The 17,808-nt window shown below is 38.7% G+C and overlaps 2 protein-coding genes and 1 long non-coding RNA gene across 5 annotated transcripts; 1 reads left to right on the top strand and 2 right to left on the bottom strand.

Annotated features, from left to right (window-relative positions):
* Nucleotides 1–900: 900 nt before the first annotated feature.
* LOC131105256 (uncharacterized) lies at nucleotides 901–1,280 on the bottom strand. Its single transcript, XR_009119911.2, has 3 exons — nucleotides 1,225–1,280; nucleotides 1,058–1,159; nucleotides 901–1,001 (listed from the first exon to the last, which is right to left on the bottom strand). It is a non-coding gene; the product is annotated as an uncharacterized LOC131105256 (long non-coding RNA).
* Nucleotides 1,281–1,406: 126 nt separating this feature from the next.
* yrdc (yrdC N(6)-threonylcarbamoyltransferase domain containing) lies at nucleotides 1,407–15,219 on the top strand. Of its 3 annotated transcripts, none has more exons than XM_058053911.2 (6): nucleotides 1,407–1,677; nucleotides 2,465–2,660; nucleotides 2,724–2,838; nucleotides 2,908–3,027; nucleotides 3,954–4,084; nucleotides 15,115–15,219. In XM_058053911.2, coding segments are annotated over exons 1-6 (744 nt in total). In that variant the 5' UTR covers nucleotides 1,407–1,496; the 3' UTR covers nucleotides 15,116–15,219. The 3 variants fall into 3 exon arrangements, with proteins under 3 accessions (XP_057909894.2, XP_078646933.1, XP_057909893.2); XM_078790807.1 differs by lacking the exon at nucleotides 15,115–15,219 and adding an exon at nucleotides 14,899–15,023; XM_058053910.2 differs by lacking the exon at nucleotides 15,115–15,219 and adding an exon at nucleotides 4,633–5,926.
* On the bottom strand, nucleotides 4,303–16,677 carry maneal (mannosidase endo-alpha like). Its single transcript, XM_078790806.1, has 4 exons — nucleotides 15,929–16,677; nucleotides 14,228–14,337; nucleotides 9,548–9,624; nucleotides 4,303–8,283 (listed from the first exon to the last, which is right to left on the bottom strand). Exons 1-4 carry the CDS (start codon nucleotides 16,404–16,406, stop codon nucleotides 7,647–7,649), a joined length of 1,302 nt encoding a protein of 433 aa, XP_078646932.1. The 5' UTR covers nucleotides 16,407–16,677; the 3' UTR covers nucleotides 4,303–7,646.
* Nucleotides 16,678–17,808: the final 1,131 nt, after the last annotated feature.

Below are 17,808 nucleotides of genomic sequence, written 5' to 3'. Positions count from 1 at the left end.
CAGGCATACAATGTGCAAACTCTCTTAAGCAGGGTCTCCCCCAAACAACACATTGTACATAAACTATGATAAAGAAAATACTTATTTATTATAGTATACTTGACATTTGGCAAACAGAGTTTGGGAAACAGATTCCAGAAACCATTCCAGAGATGCAGTATTATTACAAGGGTCCAATTATCAAAGACATTAAGGCACTATATGAAAAGTAGAACCCATCACTATGTCACTATTCATGCATACTATAAAGAAACTATGCAATTTTTAGGTATGGCATTCAGAGATGTATGCACACAGACTCCGTCATTAAATATAGTGATGTGCTAGGATATTTTTATATGCACAAAATGTTTCTTTAACCATTTGCATATACAGAAGATATGACATAACCACTCATGTCCACTAAACATAATTATAGAAAGAATTTAGTTTAACATTTGGGAGAGAAGAGTTTAACGGCGCTCTGCTTTTTGAAGGAACATGAGTTATGAATGATTCTGTTTTAAGAATTGCTTTGGTAATAAATATATCAAAATATAAATGTTTCATCTGGCTCATTAACTCATTTAGTATCCATGTTTTGATGTTCTGACGTGTGGATCAGTTTGTTGGCCTTCTACACTGAAAAGTCTCAACTTGAACGCTTGGGACGTCTGTTTGGAAGCAGATTTCAAATCAATTGGCCATTTCTGGATATAATAATGACATGATTCTAAGTCATAATAAATCAAATGTGTGCTTCCAAAGGGATGTCTCATCACCCAAGAAAGCAAGGGATTATTAAAAAGGAGTAGTATTTTTTAAAAGAATGTATAATGGTAAATGTTTGCATATGCTCGTTTTGTATAAAGTGATATGACGACTTTCTCAAATAAGGAGCAATATACTAATAATAAAAACTTTACTGTCACAGCAAATGTGTGCATTTTTATTATCATTTCAACATGAAATCACTTGGGTTCATTTTGTGGCAGCAGGGTGACATCCTGGAGGGATTTCATCTGTGGGGGAAAGAAGGTGAATTGTGAAGTGTCCAATATGGAATGAAGGCACTCACCTTTATGACACCATCCAGGTCTTTCAAATCATCCAGGATCTTGTTGCACAGGGTTATTTTGTCGGAAGCAATCCACATTTTCACTTGAACATCATCCACGTCCTATGAAATACATTAATACATTTTGATCAAGTGTTAATTTAGGTATTTTAATGATCACCACTGACCGTTGTGACTGTAGGAGTGTGGTCATCACTAGACTGGGACATTGTAGATGCTGTGCTAAAAAAAAGCCAAATCTAGCAAGAAAATGGCATGTCGAGTGTCTTTAAACAGTGTTATGCAGCTGATTCAAATGTCCATTTAATGAAAGGCCGTGTGGTGTTACCGCTTTAAGAAATATGTCGTCAGCACTTAGGGGGCGTAACCCGGAAGAGCTCACTTTCATGACATCAGGCGGCAACATGTTTCTGACAAGTCTTCTCTTCTCACGCTGTTCATGAAGTATTTTCGGAGTTTTGCTGTTAAATTTACTAAATATCGAGCGGCACACTCTTCTTCCGCAGTAGTTTGCCGAGCCGGACCTGAAACAATGTGCAAACAGCTGAAGACCAAAGTGCTGCATTTGTCACCCGCGACTGGTGACGACCCTTCGTTTGTTACACAGAAAGCCCGGACAGGTGAGAATACATTTAGGGTTAAAAATAAATAAAGCTTATTGTAATTGTATAATGTTGAACGTAAACGTAAAAATGGCGGCATGTTGCATCAGATTTTGTAAGGACCTGTTGGGCTGGTACAACGGACCATTTTACTGCATAAACTTGAGTTTTAATAGACATTGGAACATTGTATTTAATTTGTGACCTAGCATCTCAAGCTAGTTTTTAAGAGGGTAGCACTACCAAGTTTCAATTATTTTTGGTGTTTTTTTTTGGTGAAAATGTTTGAAAAAAGTTGGATAACATACATTTTGTCCATTAACACAATTTTTTTAATACTCCGCGCCCTCTTAACTGATTGAGTCCCCTTGGAGTCACAATAAATGTAATTTAAAATTGCAGTGCTTTCATTTCACAATTTAACACGTGCGTGTATTACCGTAATTCTGCATATAAACGCGTAATGCAATGCGAAGCGTGGATACTAGTACACCTTGAGCAGTTTTTTGTTATTATAGTCACTTTGTTTATATATTTCCTATTAGTTTCCTTTAATTTTTTAAGACTACATAATTTTGGCAACTTTTCCCACATTTTTATTCATCCATCTATTTTCTATACCGCTTAACCTTTCACATTCACAATTACAATTATGGAAAATTCAGTGTCTCCAATTAACCTAACCAGTTTTTGGAATGTGTGAGGATTCCGAAGTACCTGGAGAAAATTAATGCATGCATAGGTGGAATATGCCAACTCCACACTGAGATGTTCATCATATTTATTTCCTGATTGCCTGTCACAGACCTTGCCAGCATCCTGAGCAGCACGGTGAAGGCTCTGCAGGACGGCCATGTTGTCGCTGTGCCCACCGACACCATCTATGGCCTGGCGTGTCTGGCCCAGAACTCTGGTGCTGTGCGGAGGATCTATGACATCAAAGGCCGGAATGAGCAGAAGCCTCTTGCCATATGTGTGGGAGACATCCGGGATATATACAAGTATGTGTATGTGTGTTGTTGATGTTGAGCATTCCACCATTGATTTTTTTTTTATTGTTGAAGGTACTGTAAGGTGAAAGTAACGGAGGAGCTGCTGGGTGACCTCCTGCCGGGTCCTGTCACCCTAGTGTTTGAAAGATCGGATATACTGAACAAAGAGCTCAACCCTTTCACCCAAGTAAGTCAATCAAAACAACCCAAAAAGTGACCTAAAATTGTTGTATTCATGTACTCTTGTACCACTCAGCTTGTAGGGGTCCGTATTCCAGACTGTACTTTTATACAGCACCTTTGCCAGATGTGCGGTGAGCCATTGGCGCTCACCAGCGCCAACGTGAGCGCACAAACGAGCACTGTTGCCGTCCATGTAAGTAGTAAAATCATGATCATACACAGCAATTTGTATTGCAACTACTGCTTATTTAATTCATAGTATTGTATGTTATCCTTACATAATATATTTTCAAAACGCGGTTAACAAAAATAAATACATTTTGTATATATCACTTTTATAAAAATATAAGAGGTAAAAGAAATATTTGCTGAACTACTCGACATTAGCTGGCGAGCTGCTGCTAGCATACGAGCTACCTGTTGGAGATCCCTATGATAGTGTCCACTACTTAAAGCTGAACACACTACATGTTTATGTTGAACAGCTTTGACAAGCCATAAGTATTACAGTGAGAACAAAAATGCAAGATGAAGTAACATTTATAAAAAAAAATAAGTTAGCATGGACCTCGTGAACGTTATAGCGGCTTGTATGAGTTAGCTAGCTGCCGCCACAGAGGTCGTGAGAGCCAGACAAAATGTGTAAACAAAGATGGCGGAAAGGTAAAGCGATCACACACGCTGACATAAATTCTCAAAGTGAATGAAAACACTACGTTTATCTGGTCACACGTGCAAGTTCCAACAGGACAGACATTTCAAAAACATGCTAGGTTAATTGGCGACTCCAAATTGTCCATAGGTATGAATGTGAGTGTGAATGGTTGTTTGTCTATATGTGCCCTGTGATTGGCTGGCGACCAGTACAGGGTGTACCCCGCCTCTCGCCCACAGACAACAGGGATAGGCTCCAGCAACCCCCCCCCACCCTTGTGAAAATGATTGAATGTATCTATATAGCATATATATCCATACATACAATATATTAACATTGTTTTCTAGTTTGAAAAATAAAAAATTAGGTTTTGTTTTTGTCATGGTGGTGCATCACAATAAATTACATGTATCAGAACCCCTGAAATAAATGTCATTTTTCTTGTTTCTCCCTCTGATGTGAAGGAGTTTCAGGATCTTTGGCCCAAACTAGCAATAGTAGTGGACGCAGGACCAATAGGAGACCAGAATCGCCTTGGGTCAACCGTAGTGGACCTATCAGTACACGGCAAGTACCGCATCATCAGAGCTGGCTGGTAAGTTCTCACTCTTAAGTATTTCTTTTTAGTATTCATTTTACTATTTAAATGTACAAATATTGGTATCTAAACACTGAATAGTGAATCCTAAAGCAATAGTCAAACAAAATTGATTTTAAGACACAAAATACTGCATAATCTGACTTCTCTGTAAATTTACTTAATTGGGTCAACAAATACGTACATATGAGCGAAACTAAAAAAATTTTTATTTGTGGCAAGAGTTTAAGAAAAATGTGAGTCTTGTGGACTGGTACCAGACCGCCAAAAGCTTTCAGGTGAAATGATTAAAAAAAATACACTTAAAAATAAAATACATTTGTAAGTACCTACATTGAATTTTACATAAATGCATTATTTATTTATTTATTTAAAAGGAATATGCAGTTACAAATCCCATAGTTTTTGCCTTATGTTGTTTGTTGCGAGCGGCGACCCTTCCCACTTTGTTCACCACAAATAAACACACACGGTAATTACATGTACTTATTTCTGAATATGTATGTGAGTTTATTAAAATAGAAACCACTTCAATTGGATTTTAGTGCCTTTTCTTCCACGGTCGATGTGCTGGAAGGTAAATATGGACTCTCCTCTGCGGATTTGGGATAGTACCCCCTCACTGAAGTCAACACATTGGCTGGAACGCACAACAAGCCTTTTTTTTTCTATGGGACTACGGATTTTTTTTTCCCTGGGAACATTGGACTCTGGAATGACTCTACGGTTATAAAGCTGACTGCTTAAAATATTTTTATAAGGGTGTGATTGTTTTATTTATGTGGCGTCATTATTTTCATCCTTATCGTGGGACTGTGTGGAATTTTTTCTCCATCTTGTTTCTGTCTCATTCCTGTACCTTTTTTACCTTTGCGAGGGATGGGATAGTTATATTTCATTTTTTTACAATTGTATTAGGGCTGTCAAATGATTACAAATTTTAGTCCGTTTTGAATTTAATCATTAGCAACTACATCGTATGAAATATTTTACAGAATTGAACAGAAAGATGAATGACAGGATAGGATTATATATATTTGTATGTGTTAACAGCTCCAAATGAACTGAATATGTCAAGCTAAAAATCAGTTTAATGCTACTAATAATAGCAGAACATTTGAATTACACTTTAAACCAAGTTATTATGAGCAATGAGGAATTACAGTCAATGACGTCACGTAATTTTAAAAATATAATTTACTTATTTTCAGCATACATAAATGTAGAAAATTGTACATTCGAATTAAGAGTTATTATATTCACCTCCCTTTTTTATTTTGAAACTGTTCGGTGTGTCCCTGAATGCATCTTGCGTTCTTGTCAATGAGGAAGTGTCGTTCCCAGACTCGGGACGTGTATGAATCGGAGATGCATACAGTATATGGTGTTGGAATTGTACTTCTGTTGATGTGTTCAGGTGAGAACGAAGCTAGAAAAGCGTGTCAGACTTTGTGTGTGATTGTGTGGGCACGCTCCATTGGGATTCAGTCTGCCTTTATTACAGAGAGGCGTTGTTGCTCTGGTGCACATGCGTTAATTACACAAAAAGAATTAAGGTAATTAATTAAATAGATTAGTTAAGATCCACTGTGGCTACTCCGTAACCAGGAAAAAGCCGAAACAAACAAAACCGACTTTAACGCGTTATTTTTGACAGCCCTAATTATTATGCAATACAGTATATATTATTAGAAGCTGGGAATTCAATGTTAACCTTGCCTTTTGGGAAGGTCAATGCCTTCATGCATGTTAAAAACTGTTAACCTAAGTTAAATCTTTATAATAAAATTCTACGTATTTACCAACAAATTATGACTTGTCTGTTTCCCTTGCGTACGTTTATTTTCAAATTGGGAATTTAACCACACACCCACAAGAGACTCAATACTTTTTATTGTGAAAATACCCTCCAGGGAAAAAAGCTTTTGACAAATCAGCAGGGAACAAAGTGTAAACATATTTTTGCATTTGAATGGAGTAGGAAAATGGTACCTCGTCATTACTTGAGCGGGAGGTTACATATAACCCAACTTTGTTTATTGTCCGGTTAGCTTTTGGGGCTACGCAAAAACGACACAGCGGTTACCTAGCACAGTTAAGGAAAATGTTATTAGGATGTAATACTAAATGTTTCTTTGATCAGTAGTTAGATGAATTATGAATAGTCCACCGTAGAATTAAAACGGCTTTGTAATGTTTGTTCGTAAGCACGAACGCCAGCTATCTTCTTAAATCCCTGACGTTAGAATGCTAACATTTTGACACCTAGCATTGTCACAACATGGGTGCAAATGTGACTCAACCAGGAAATCTACCGACGATTGTAGCATTCCATTTAATGAGGACTGTTTTCCCTTGAGAGGGAGCTAACATATCACCCAACTTTGTTTATTGTCCGGTTAGCTTTTGGGGCTAAGCAAAAACTACACAGCGGTTAGCTAGCACAGTTAAGGAAAATGTTATTAGGATGTAATACTAAATGTTTCTTTGATCAATAGTCCACCGTAGAATTAAAACGGCCTTGTACGTTTGTTCGTAAGCACCAACGCCAGCTATCTTCTTAAATCCCTGACGTTAGAATGCTAACATTTTGACACCTAGCATTGTCACAACATGGGTGCAAATGTGACTCAACCAGGAAATCTACTGACGATTGTAGTATTCCATTTAATGAGGACTGTTTTCCCTTGAGAGGGAGCTAACATATCACCCAACTTTGTTTATTGTCCGGTTAGCTTTTGGGACTAAGCAAAAACTACACAGCGGTTAGCTAGCACGGTTAAGGAAAATGTTATTAGGATAAAATACTAAATGTTTCTTTGATCAATAGTCCACCGTAGAATTAAAACAGCCTTGTACGTTTGTTCGTAAGCACTAACGCCAGCTATCTTCTTAAATCCCTGATGTTAGAATGCTAACATTTTGACACCTAGCATTGTCACAGCACGGGTGCAAATGTGACTCAACCAGGAAATCCACCGACGATTATAGCATTCCATTTAATGAGGGTTGACTGTTTTTCGGAGAAGCTGACAAATTCATAGACTACTCGGTGCATGGTAGTGTCGCTGTAAAACATTTAATATCGTGATTTCCGACGCAACAACCTAAGTACTGTCATCCGTGTCCGTCACTTTTGCCTCTACCAGCCCCCTTTTTCACGTAGATATATACCACAAAATAGCTGAATACAAGCCCTCTTAAGTCCTGAGCCCTTCAGGAACTTCGTGAAGGCGGGACGTTAGAGTGATTGTGTGTCTTTTCACACAGCGACACGTAGCCAGTTAATTAGACGGCCTGCGTCTGGTGTGACATACAGTGCAAGATACTTGTCGGACAGCGACTTTCAGCACAACAGGATGGCATTGGCGAATGTACCCTTAAACATTGTTGCCGTCCCACCTCTGTTACAGCTGCGATAGTCCATTAGAGGGTGCAGTTGTCCTTCTAAACAATAACACAAGGAAAAAGCCAGCATTGACAGGTAGTTTGAAAGTGGGTTACAAACGTCCATTTAAGTGCATTGTTTGATGGCGGTGGGGTCGGTAGAAAGCGCCACTCACATGAGCCACTGCTCCTTCTCCTTGTTGAAGTGCTCAGCCCAACGCCGTGTCAGCTCCAGGTAGTGTTCAGGTCCGTGTGGCTGATAGTCCAAGTAGACCCTGGTGGCAGTTTTCTTGGGCACCGCCTTCTCTATTTGTGTCCCCTCATGCCACTCGTTAAAGGATGTGATGGTGACCATCTCGGGTCGCACGTTAAGCGCCGCTTGCAGTGCCGTCTCGTAGTATCGCCCGTTGACCCGGTTTCGGGTGCTGTGGCTGTTCCACGGGCGAATGCTGGTATCGACGTATCCCGGTCCCACACTTGGGATGAAGAGGAGATTGTTGTCATCACAGAAGCTCTTGATGGCCTTCCAGTTCTGGTGGGAAGAGCCGAAGGAGAAGCCATTGGAGGCAAAGTATGTGTACATGCCGTCGAAACCGCCAGCCAGGATGTCCTGCTTGTGGCGCTCTTCCACGATCAGAGCAATGAAGAGCGAGTCGTAGGCGGAGCCCCGCAAGCTGTGGGAGCCCGTGGGGGACAAAAGTTCAGACCAAGACTCCGCAGGGGTCAGGTACGAGTCGTAGATGTAGAACAGAGGAAGACTCTTCCCCGTGCTGGAGGTAAACTTGTAGAAGGCTGCATGGTCGCCATACCTTCAACAGAAGTTCATGGATGTCAGGTCAATCTTTGTCCGATGGTCTTCTGCTAGCTTTATTGCTACTTTTCATAGCTCTTTGATAGCTTAACATTTGTCTTTTCATGCTACTGGTATGCTGCTAGCTGTTAGCTCTTCTTCATACAGCTAATGGTATCCTGCTAGCTCTGATTCTTATGGCTCATACTGTTAGTATTTCATAGCTAATATTGTTTGTCTGCTTTTATCTGCAGTTCCTCGCTCTGCTCATACTATTAATCTGCTGTTAGTCACTAATTTTATGTCCTTTATCTTATTGTAATGATCCTTTTGCTAACCGTTAGTGGTGCCTTCCATAGATAACGCCACTAATCTGCTGCTTTGTTTTGCTAATGTAGAAACATTTACAAGTAAGTCAACCTACAGGAAGAAAAACAGTTTTACAAATGTAGTTTATTTGTCGCTACATCGCAATTCATTTTTTTGTCGTATTTTTTTGTCTTATTATATAGTTAACTAATACCAGAGAGGAGAAATATGATCTCAGGGAAGAACTAAATTTGAAACACTTATATGCTAGGACTACGTTAAAAAGCCATAGCATTTCAGTATGTGGAATCAAACTATGGAATGGATTGAGTAAGACCCTCAAACAATGCACAACGAAGAGCCAATTCAAGAAACAACACAAGCAGTTGATGTTTGCTAAATACAAGGATGAAGAGTCTTGAACCAGTCATGATGTGCTATACATATCACTATATTGACACTTACTATGGTACCCATTATGTCATTGGATGGTCATATCACCTCGTACTTCGGTACAAGGTACATTATTTAAAAACAAAAAACGAAAAAAAACTGTTATGGAAAGCAGGAAGTGAACAAATTTAACAGTTACCGATTGTAAAAGTACCAAATGGAGAGGTAGGATTTAATAAGCTTTGCTTCTTCCTACTCCTTTTGGACATGTGGAACTGTGAACTGATTATGTGATGCATTCAATTGTAATCTGATGCATGTTCAAATGAAATAAAACCATTACCAACTAGCCTAGCCTAACATGACAGTCCATCATTCTTTTGTAATCGGACTACATTTTCAAGTTGAGTTAAAAAGTGTCAGAAATCCCCAAACTTTCTCATATGTGGTCTGAAAGCCTTTTCTGCTGTGTAATATTTAAATAGCCTTTTCACTTTAATACACCAAAACCAGGCTTTATATAACCACTTTCTAAAATAACATTCAAGTTTAGCTGCTAATGGAAGTGAGAAAGTGTCTACCTGTCAATGATGTACTTGATGTTGTCATGCACACTCTGGTCGTTTCGTCCTCTGTATGGTTGGATATGAAAGGCAACCTGTACAAACGACACATAGATCGAAATGCATGTTTAAATTTTAATGCACAATGCTTTGTAGCCCCCTAACATCCACCCCCTCTCCAAACATACCCTATAATTGACTGACAGAAGCAGCCATGCGACAAACAATCCAACATGACGCGCACTCGAAAAGTTCATAATATGAATACTTAAAAGGCAAACGGACGCTGGATTCAATGTAAAATATTTATGACTGGCATGGAACACTTTTCTAGCCTGCGAAAACATGAAGGAAAATGTCTTAAGAGGGGTAAGAACACAGTTTATTAATTGTGCCGTTTTCCTGTTCTAAATATTTGGGTTTTAAATATGTGAACCATTTGATTCTTTTGATTTCTTTAGGCTTTTTCCTGATTGTAATGGTTTACAATCTGCTGTTACCAAATAACATTAATTTTGTTTTACTTAGCTTCAAGGATAATCTACCTTTTATCAAAACAAATTTTTAATAAATTTTTTTCTTCAGAACAAAAGACAGTAGTAGAACATAGAACAAATAATACCAACTTTTAGTCTTTCATCACTTTACAGATGTCATTGATATACAAGTTGAACAGTTTTGGTCACAGTATTGACCCCTGGGGTACTCCAATGTAATATTCTCATTCTCATATATCTAATTTTAACAGTTAAGAAACAAAACAAATTGTTAACCACATAATTGTTTGTAGATAGCAAATTAGTCGAGATTCATTGAATCAGAAGTACCTACAGAAGTTCTACACTCCATTTTACCAAAATAGCAGTTAAGCGACATACAGTAATTCTCAACAAACAATTTTGGTAATTCCACTTTTAATTCACAGTAACTGTCCTTTTAAGGATACTTTAAACATAGGAATACCGATTGAATCAATAAAGGCCATATTTACTTAACTAAGAGTTCAATAATGTACGTATCTCCCTGTTGTGCATGCATCACGGTCCATTTAGCATGTGAAACTTTTACATGCCATAAGGGACGTGATTGTCCAGCGAGACAAACTTGACTCCAGGGAGCCTCCCTGCAGCCTCTGTGCACACACAAAACCTCACTTAGTGTGGACTATTTCAGGTCCTCTTCAATGGGAGGTCATGCAATGCAACGTAGTGCTGCACAAGGGATGAGTACGTGGGTGTTGCTCAAATACTGTTCAGATTATATAATTTTTTTTTTTTAAATAAAGGTGTGTAGCTTGCCTTTTAGCATCAACCCCAAGTGGGCTCCTTGTGGGATGCTAGTAGAATGACAAAAGTGCTTTCAGATACAGTATTTGTGACGTCATGATGCAATATATGGATCTCTGTCCTGGCTGAGACACTCATATGAAAAAAGAAAATCAAAATATACACCATAAAAAGTTGGTCATAAGTCACAGGGTAAGCACAGTCATTCCTTATTTATTGCCTGACAGAATAAGTGAATTTTTCTTTTTCTTATAAATGCAATATATTCATAGTTGAAGCATAGAAAACCTTCTAAATACGTGTTTTTAACATTAGACCCCTCTAGATATGAAATAACACCCCATATCACCTTTACACGCCTAACAGTTAACTTATTTTCACACTTTCAAATTAAAAGTCAGACTGCACGGTGCTCAAGTGGTTAGCGCGCAGACCAGGGTTCAATTCCACCATCGGCCATCTCTGTGTGGAGTTTGCATGTTCTTATTTGGCGACTCCAAATTGTCCATAGGTATGAATGTGAGTGTGAATGGTTGTTTGTCTGTATGTGCCCTGTGATTGGCTGAATGAATGAATGAATGAATGAATGAATGAATCAAAAGTCCAAGGCATGACTACACGAGGGAGTGTGTCATAAGTTTGATTATACAACAACTTTTTAAAAGTTCATAAAGATTTTACGATGACAGTTTAACCCTGGAACGGATTAATTCATTTTCCATTATGTCCTATGGCAACATAGTATAACAAGAGTAGTTTCTCATAGTTGCCAGATGCACAAAAGCTTGAAAAGTAATATTAAAAAGTGTTTTAACATATAAAAATTCCTCTCTTTCTATTGAAATTAGGCATGAAACCACTAGAAAGTTGAGGGGTTGATTCTTGTACGCTGAAAAGGGCAGACAAAAACATGAATATTTCACTCCTAAAACGTGTTCTCTGAGGTTGTTTTTGTACGATTGAGATGTTAAGAGCTCCCTGTATGTGTTGAGTAGTAAGTGCATGTCACAGGTCGTACACTACAACACTACCAGTAACGCATTAAATTCCATGTACTTGCGTTTCTCTCATGACAGCATCGTGTATAAAAACCCCTTCTTCACGACATTGCGTGTGTACTCTGTGTAGTTATTTCTTAGCCTGCAGCTGTTTTGCAGTAGTGACTGATCGTGGCAACTGTAAGATAATTCAACATGCAAATGTATCTCATTTCTCTGGGTCTTTATTCCTATCTCATGACACTAATGTACACTAGGCTGAAATGCATTAAAAACTATGGCAAAAGGTCATATTTTGGATAAAACATACATAATGTACAGTACAGAATAATTGTAATCCAATTGGAATGGGGCTGCACGGCAGTCGTGTGGTTAGCGCGCAGACCTCACAGCTAGGAGACCCGGGTTCAATCCCACCCTCGGCCATCTCTGTGTGGAGTTTGCATGTTCTCCCCGTGCATGCGTGGGTTTTCTCCAGGTACTCAGGTTTCCTCCCACATTCCAAAAACATGCTAGGTTAATTGGCGACTCCAAATTGTCCATAGGTATGAATGTGAGTGTGAATGGTTGTTTGTCTATATGTGCCCTGTGATTGGCTGGCGACCAGTCCAGGGTGTACACCAACACTCGCTCATAAGACAGCTGGGACCGCTTTGCGACCCTCATGAGGATAAGCAGTCAAAAATGAATGAATGAATGAATGTGGGAGAAAACCCACACATGCACGGGGAGAACATGCAAACTTCACACAGAGATGGCCGTGGGTGGAATTGAACTCGGGTCTCCTAGCTGTGAGGCCTGCGCGCAAACTACTCGAACGCCGTGCAGCCGCTGCAATATTAATGACCAGTAAAAAAAAAAAAAAAAAAAAGACCACAGACACTTTTTCAACCACACCTTCTGCATTAATTTTACAGAAAGTGCCAGAAAATCATATCACTTAAAAGCATATATCTCTTGTATTGCATGCAGAAGTGGCATGACTTGTTAATTCACATTATCAAGCGCTCCTTTTTTAAACTTTAATAAGCCTTCAATATGGCGACAGCACGCCCACGCATGTTTTTCTGCGCTTATTTTCCCCCATTTTCCGACCTAATTGGCAATGGGTTACATGGTCCACCATCGCTCTGCTATATTGTATTGCTGTTCTACACAGCTTGTTCAGTCCCTGTAGATTAGGCAGTGGAAGCGGTTCTTTGACCCATGTCCCTCATGTCTCCTGTGCTGCAAATGTCAACAGCTCTGCAAGCATCCTAACAAGGAACCGCACATACGAGTGAGTTCTGTTTCAACTGTACTCCAGCTTATTTTAAACATTGTTTGGTTTTCTGTGAAACATAGCCATAGCCGACGTTAACTACTACTACTCGGGAAGTGTTCCAAAATGTGGTACCATAATGACGTGAGTTAAATGATAGAAACCAGATTGAAAAACTAAGTAGCTATGAATTAAAATAAGGTTAGTGCCTCATTATTGTTACGCTTAACGTTGTTCACTTGCACAGACAGCCAGCATCTACGTAGCTGAAATGCTTGAACTGAAGCAAAGAAAAGTTTTTTTTTTTACCTCAAAAGATGCAGACTCAACCACCTGCAACACGTACTTGAAGGTCATATTGTGAAAGTAACATCTTTTAAGTAATGAGGCTGAGGCACATGGAGTCGAACGCTGTTTTTAAACCTTTTAAACACAACAGCAGTACTCAGTTCCAACACCATATGATGTGGAACACACAACTATACTACAAGAAAGTATCGAAATAGACGCTTACACACAAATATACATGAAAAACAATAGTTTTTATACTCATTCATAACCCGCAAGGCATGCTGGGTAAATTCCTGTTGGGGAAGTGTGGGTACTGGTATTGTTGGGGTTTCATTGACTTGAGTCACCAGACATCCTGCTGCAAGGCATGCTGGGTAACTTCCTGTGGGGGAAGTGTGCCCAGCATGCCTTGCGGGTTATACAGAAAGTGCCGGAAAATCTGATCACTTAAAAGCATATATCTCTTATATTGCATGCAGAAGTGGTATGACTTGTTAATTCCCCAAGACTTCCTGTTGGGGAAGTGTGCCCAGCATGCCTTGCGGGTTATACGTTAGTATAAATTGGTATTCTTTTGCATGTATATTGGCGTGTACACACCCATTTGTTTATTCCACGTTGCATTTGCATTGATGAGGTCCTGTTTCTCAGATATGAAATTTTAGTATAATGAACATATCCATTGCGCGTGTTAGTAAATTAATAGCAAATGGCACTGTAGCACATCGCTAGTGTCTTCTTTGTTGAATGTCACTCTATTTACAGGACTTTGATCTTTGTAGTTTTTAACTTGTACCAAAAATAGACCCGCAGAACCGATTCTGTTTATCCCTATACCCATACTCTTGTTTGTTTTTCTTACCTTGAGATTGTGCCTATAAGCGGCGTCCAGTATAGCCGGTACAAAATCCTCGGTGGGTTCCCCATTGTCATCAGCCAGGCCTGGAGGGTACCAGGATAGGACCAGAACCCCTGAAGGACACATAAACATACCGTACTTCAACCAACAGTGCCGGAATGCAGACTGAAACCTTTCCTGACTTTTTGTGGATTATTTTCTGTCTTGCTGTTTATTTCTATTTTGAGAGGTAGAGATTATCATGAATAACTGGCGGGAGTAGCACTGAAATTTTTTATTTTTTTTCAACATTGGCTTTTTTAAATGTTCTTGTTTAATTGTTCATTTACATTTTAATATTTTAATATTCAAAATATGCCCATAACAATTAAAAATCATGAATCATTATCATGAATAACTGGCAGGAGCAGCACTGAATTTTTTTTTTCAACATTGGCTTTTTTAAATTGTTCTTGTTTAATTGTTCATTTACATTTTAATATTTTCATATTCAATATATGCCCATAACAACTAAAAATCATGAATCATTATCATGAATAACTGGCGGGAGCAGCACTGAATTTTTTTTTTTCAACATTGGCTTTTTTAAATGTACTTGTTTGATTGTTCATTTACATTTTAATATTTTCATATTCAGAATATGCTCATGACAATTTAAAAAAACTAAATTGCAGGTCGCAAATGGCCCCCAGGCCACAGTTTGGACACCCCTGGCGAATTGGTCAACATGAAGGGTCCCTTTTTTGCAACAACAAGCCACGTTTCACCAAGTAATCTGGTTTACTACTTTTGCTCTGACCACTTCTCGTATATTGTTGCTATATATATTATATATTATATTGTTATATTATTTTTATGGCTCTCGTGTCTTCAGTGAAATGTTTCACCAGACTGTCCATCCACTCATCATCCATCTGTCACCAACGCCGGGGTGTACGCTAACCAACCACCACCCCCACTCCTCCAGGCTGGAACACTATCCAAGGATTCTGGTGTCACAGAGGGTAACGATTGGCAACACACATTAATATTTCAACACAAACTCAATCTTGTGGTTTTAAGTTAAATATTGTGCATTCAACTGTCGCTCTAGTTGAGATTCATGCATTATTTCTATTTAAAATCATTGCTGTTTTTATTGACTTACATTAAAATAATTAATATTAGATTTGTTTAAAAAATTTAAATGTAAATTGATGGTGAAATGTATATTTTTATAATTATATTTATGTTTAATGCAGTTATACTGTGTGCATATATTCCAATAGGCTGTACTGGGAGCTGTCCATGGTCCTGAATAGTTTTGACCCACGTTTTTGGTTCTGTTTATCAGCAAATTGTAGAGATTAATCATAATTTGTAATCTTTTAATTACAATAAATTCAGCTAATTATGTACATTATTACATATGTAGTTATCTGATACTTAAATTAGATTTTTTAAACAAATTAGTTAGTTATTAATCCAAAAATTGCAATTAAACCAGCTAACTGTACAGGTTATTCTAAATGTTTGTATCTAAATTTGAATTAAAAGTCGGTTATAGATTATTCGATATTCTGTTTTTAATTCTTAAATTAGTATCAAAAGTCATCAAAACTGATTACATTAATCGTTTATCAAATTATCCTTAAATTCCAATGGAAAGATCATCTAACTGTATATGGGTGGATGTATACAGTATCTTATTTCCGGGAGTTTTACCTGCAGCAGAAGCAGCGATCTGCTCCATGTGGGACTCCAGAACATTCGGGTCCCTAGAACTGTACGGTCCAAGTTCTGGGTAGAAACTGGAGCCGATGTCCTCAGGAGGCATGTGTCTGCCCCTCGGGTAACTGGATGCGATCTTCGGGTCCCAGTGTGGAACCAGGACGTGGTCCCAGTGCACAAACTTGCCGTCAACTTGCGGGGTTCCGTACCACACATAGTAGAACATGTGCACGTCGTCGAATATCGATCCCTCCGGACCGGAGTTCGGCAAAGCGGATTTAGTGTTGTGATGACCCGGTGAGGAGGAGGATGACGAGGAGGACACTGATCGCTTCCCGGCGAGCTCCAGATTCGGAACCAGATCTGATAAACCGTCGCCCGTCTTGAGGGTCCTGAGTCCCATCATGGTTCCGAAGATAAAGAGCGCGAAGAGAAAGAGCGCAACGCATGCTCTCCTCCGCAGTCTGCCCATGCTAGACCGGTACCGGCGGCTCGTCCTCGCTGGGTTTTGGTGTGTGTCTCTATGGTTGTCAGCCTATAAGAGCAGAAACCACATCTCCATCTTCTGTACGACTCTACATGCTAAATATCCGGATTGTGGACTCTGCAGTTCTTCCTCCATTGAGTCCGACACTGGTAGTCCTCTCAGACTGACAGCAGCACACAAGAGATGCTCACCCAGAGAGGTTCTGTTGTAGTGCGGTCATTTGTGATGAGGCAGGACACACGAATGTAGGGTTGTGTTTCCGGTTCGGGTGTCAGGAGGTGATTTATACTGACATCTAGCGGCCAGAGTGGGTAGTGCATTGAAAACGTCAGTCTGTTGCGTTCAGACGCGCTTGGAAATAATGCAATTTAGCGTTTTCCTGCGTCAATGTGGGAAGTTCGGTGTAAAATGTTTTAGGTACAATCAGTATGTTTGAATACATAAGTATTATAAACGAAAAATGGGGGTAGAAACAGAAAAAAAGCGGAAATTGTGATGTTAATAAATATAACGTTGATTTTTCTGTTTAAAAAATACATAATTCATATATATATATTTATATATAGCAAAGTTACCCTTCGATTTTTCAAATACTGTATTCATGCAAATCTGTGCATTGTTACATATATATATATATATATATATGTGTGTGTGTGTGTTTGTGTTTTTATGTTTATAGTCATGAATCAACCTCCATTCATCATACATTCATTGTCATTTTGTCAACAGGGGGTGAAAAGCGTCCCTGAATGCAGCACGGTGCACAGCGTGAAACAACTATCACTGTCACAGCAATTAATCCAACTCTTTAGCTTCTGGATTCCGGCCAAGATGATGGATGGGGGGGTCGCCTTGGCCCCCCCCCAGTCCACCATTGTTTCCAAAGGAAGACATTAGATTGTTTGACTTTTTAATTAAGCACTTTATTAATGGCCACTGAGCATTAATGGCATTCCCTTAATGTCATAAAGGGCTTTTAAAGGTGAATAGTTAATCTACAACAATAATGATATATTTGGGGACGTTTTAAAGCATAAATATTATATTTTGATATAACTGACTATAACATAGTATTTAACAATACAGGCAAAAACAGAGGTAAGTTAATTTATCCTCCTAAAAACACCATGATTTCATATAGCTCCATATATGTCGTTTTGTATATACAATTCAAATGTTTCAGTAACTTAAAGTCTTAAATATTAAGTCATTAATATTTTTTAAGTAGAAAAATATTTCAACTTAAATTAAAACATTTTCTTCAGGAAATTATAGTAGTTTCAAAGCATTGCTTTCCATATAATGATTAAAAGTGCGCGCATGCTGCACATTGTCCACTAGGGGTCGTTGTACTGAAGCTTTGAATCCCCAATCATGCAAATATCCC

This window comes from Doryrhamphus excisus, linkage group LG5 (genome assembly GCF_037039965.1).
Source record: "Doryrhamphus excisus strain RoL-2023G ecotype Guam linkage group LG5, RoL_Dexc_Guam_v1.1, whole genome shotgun sequence".
Classification (NCBI taxonomy): domain Eukaryota; kingdom Metazoa; phylum Chordata; class Actinopteri; order Syngnathiformes; family Syngnathidae; genus Doryrhamphus; species Doryrhamphus excisus.
This window is presented reverse-complemented; position numbering and strand designations above follow the sequence as displayed.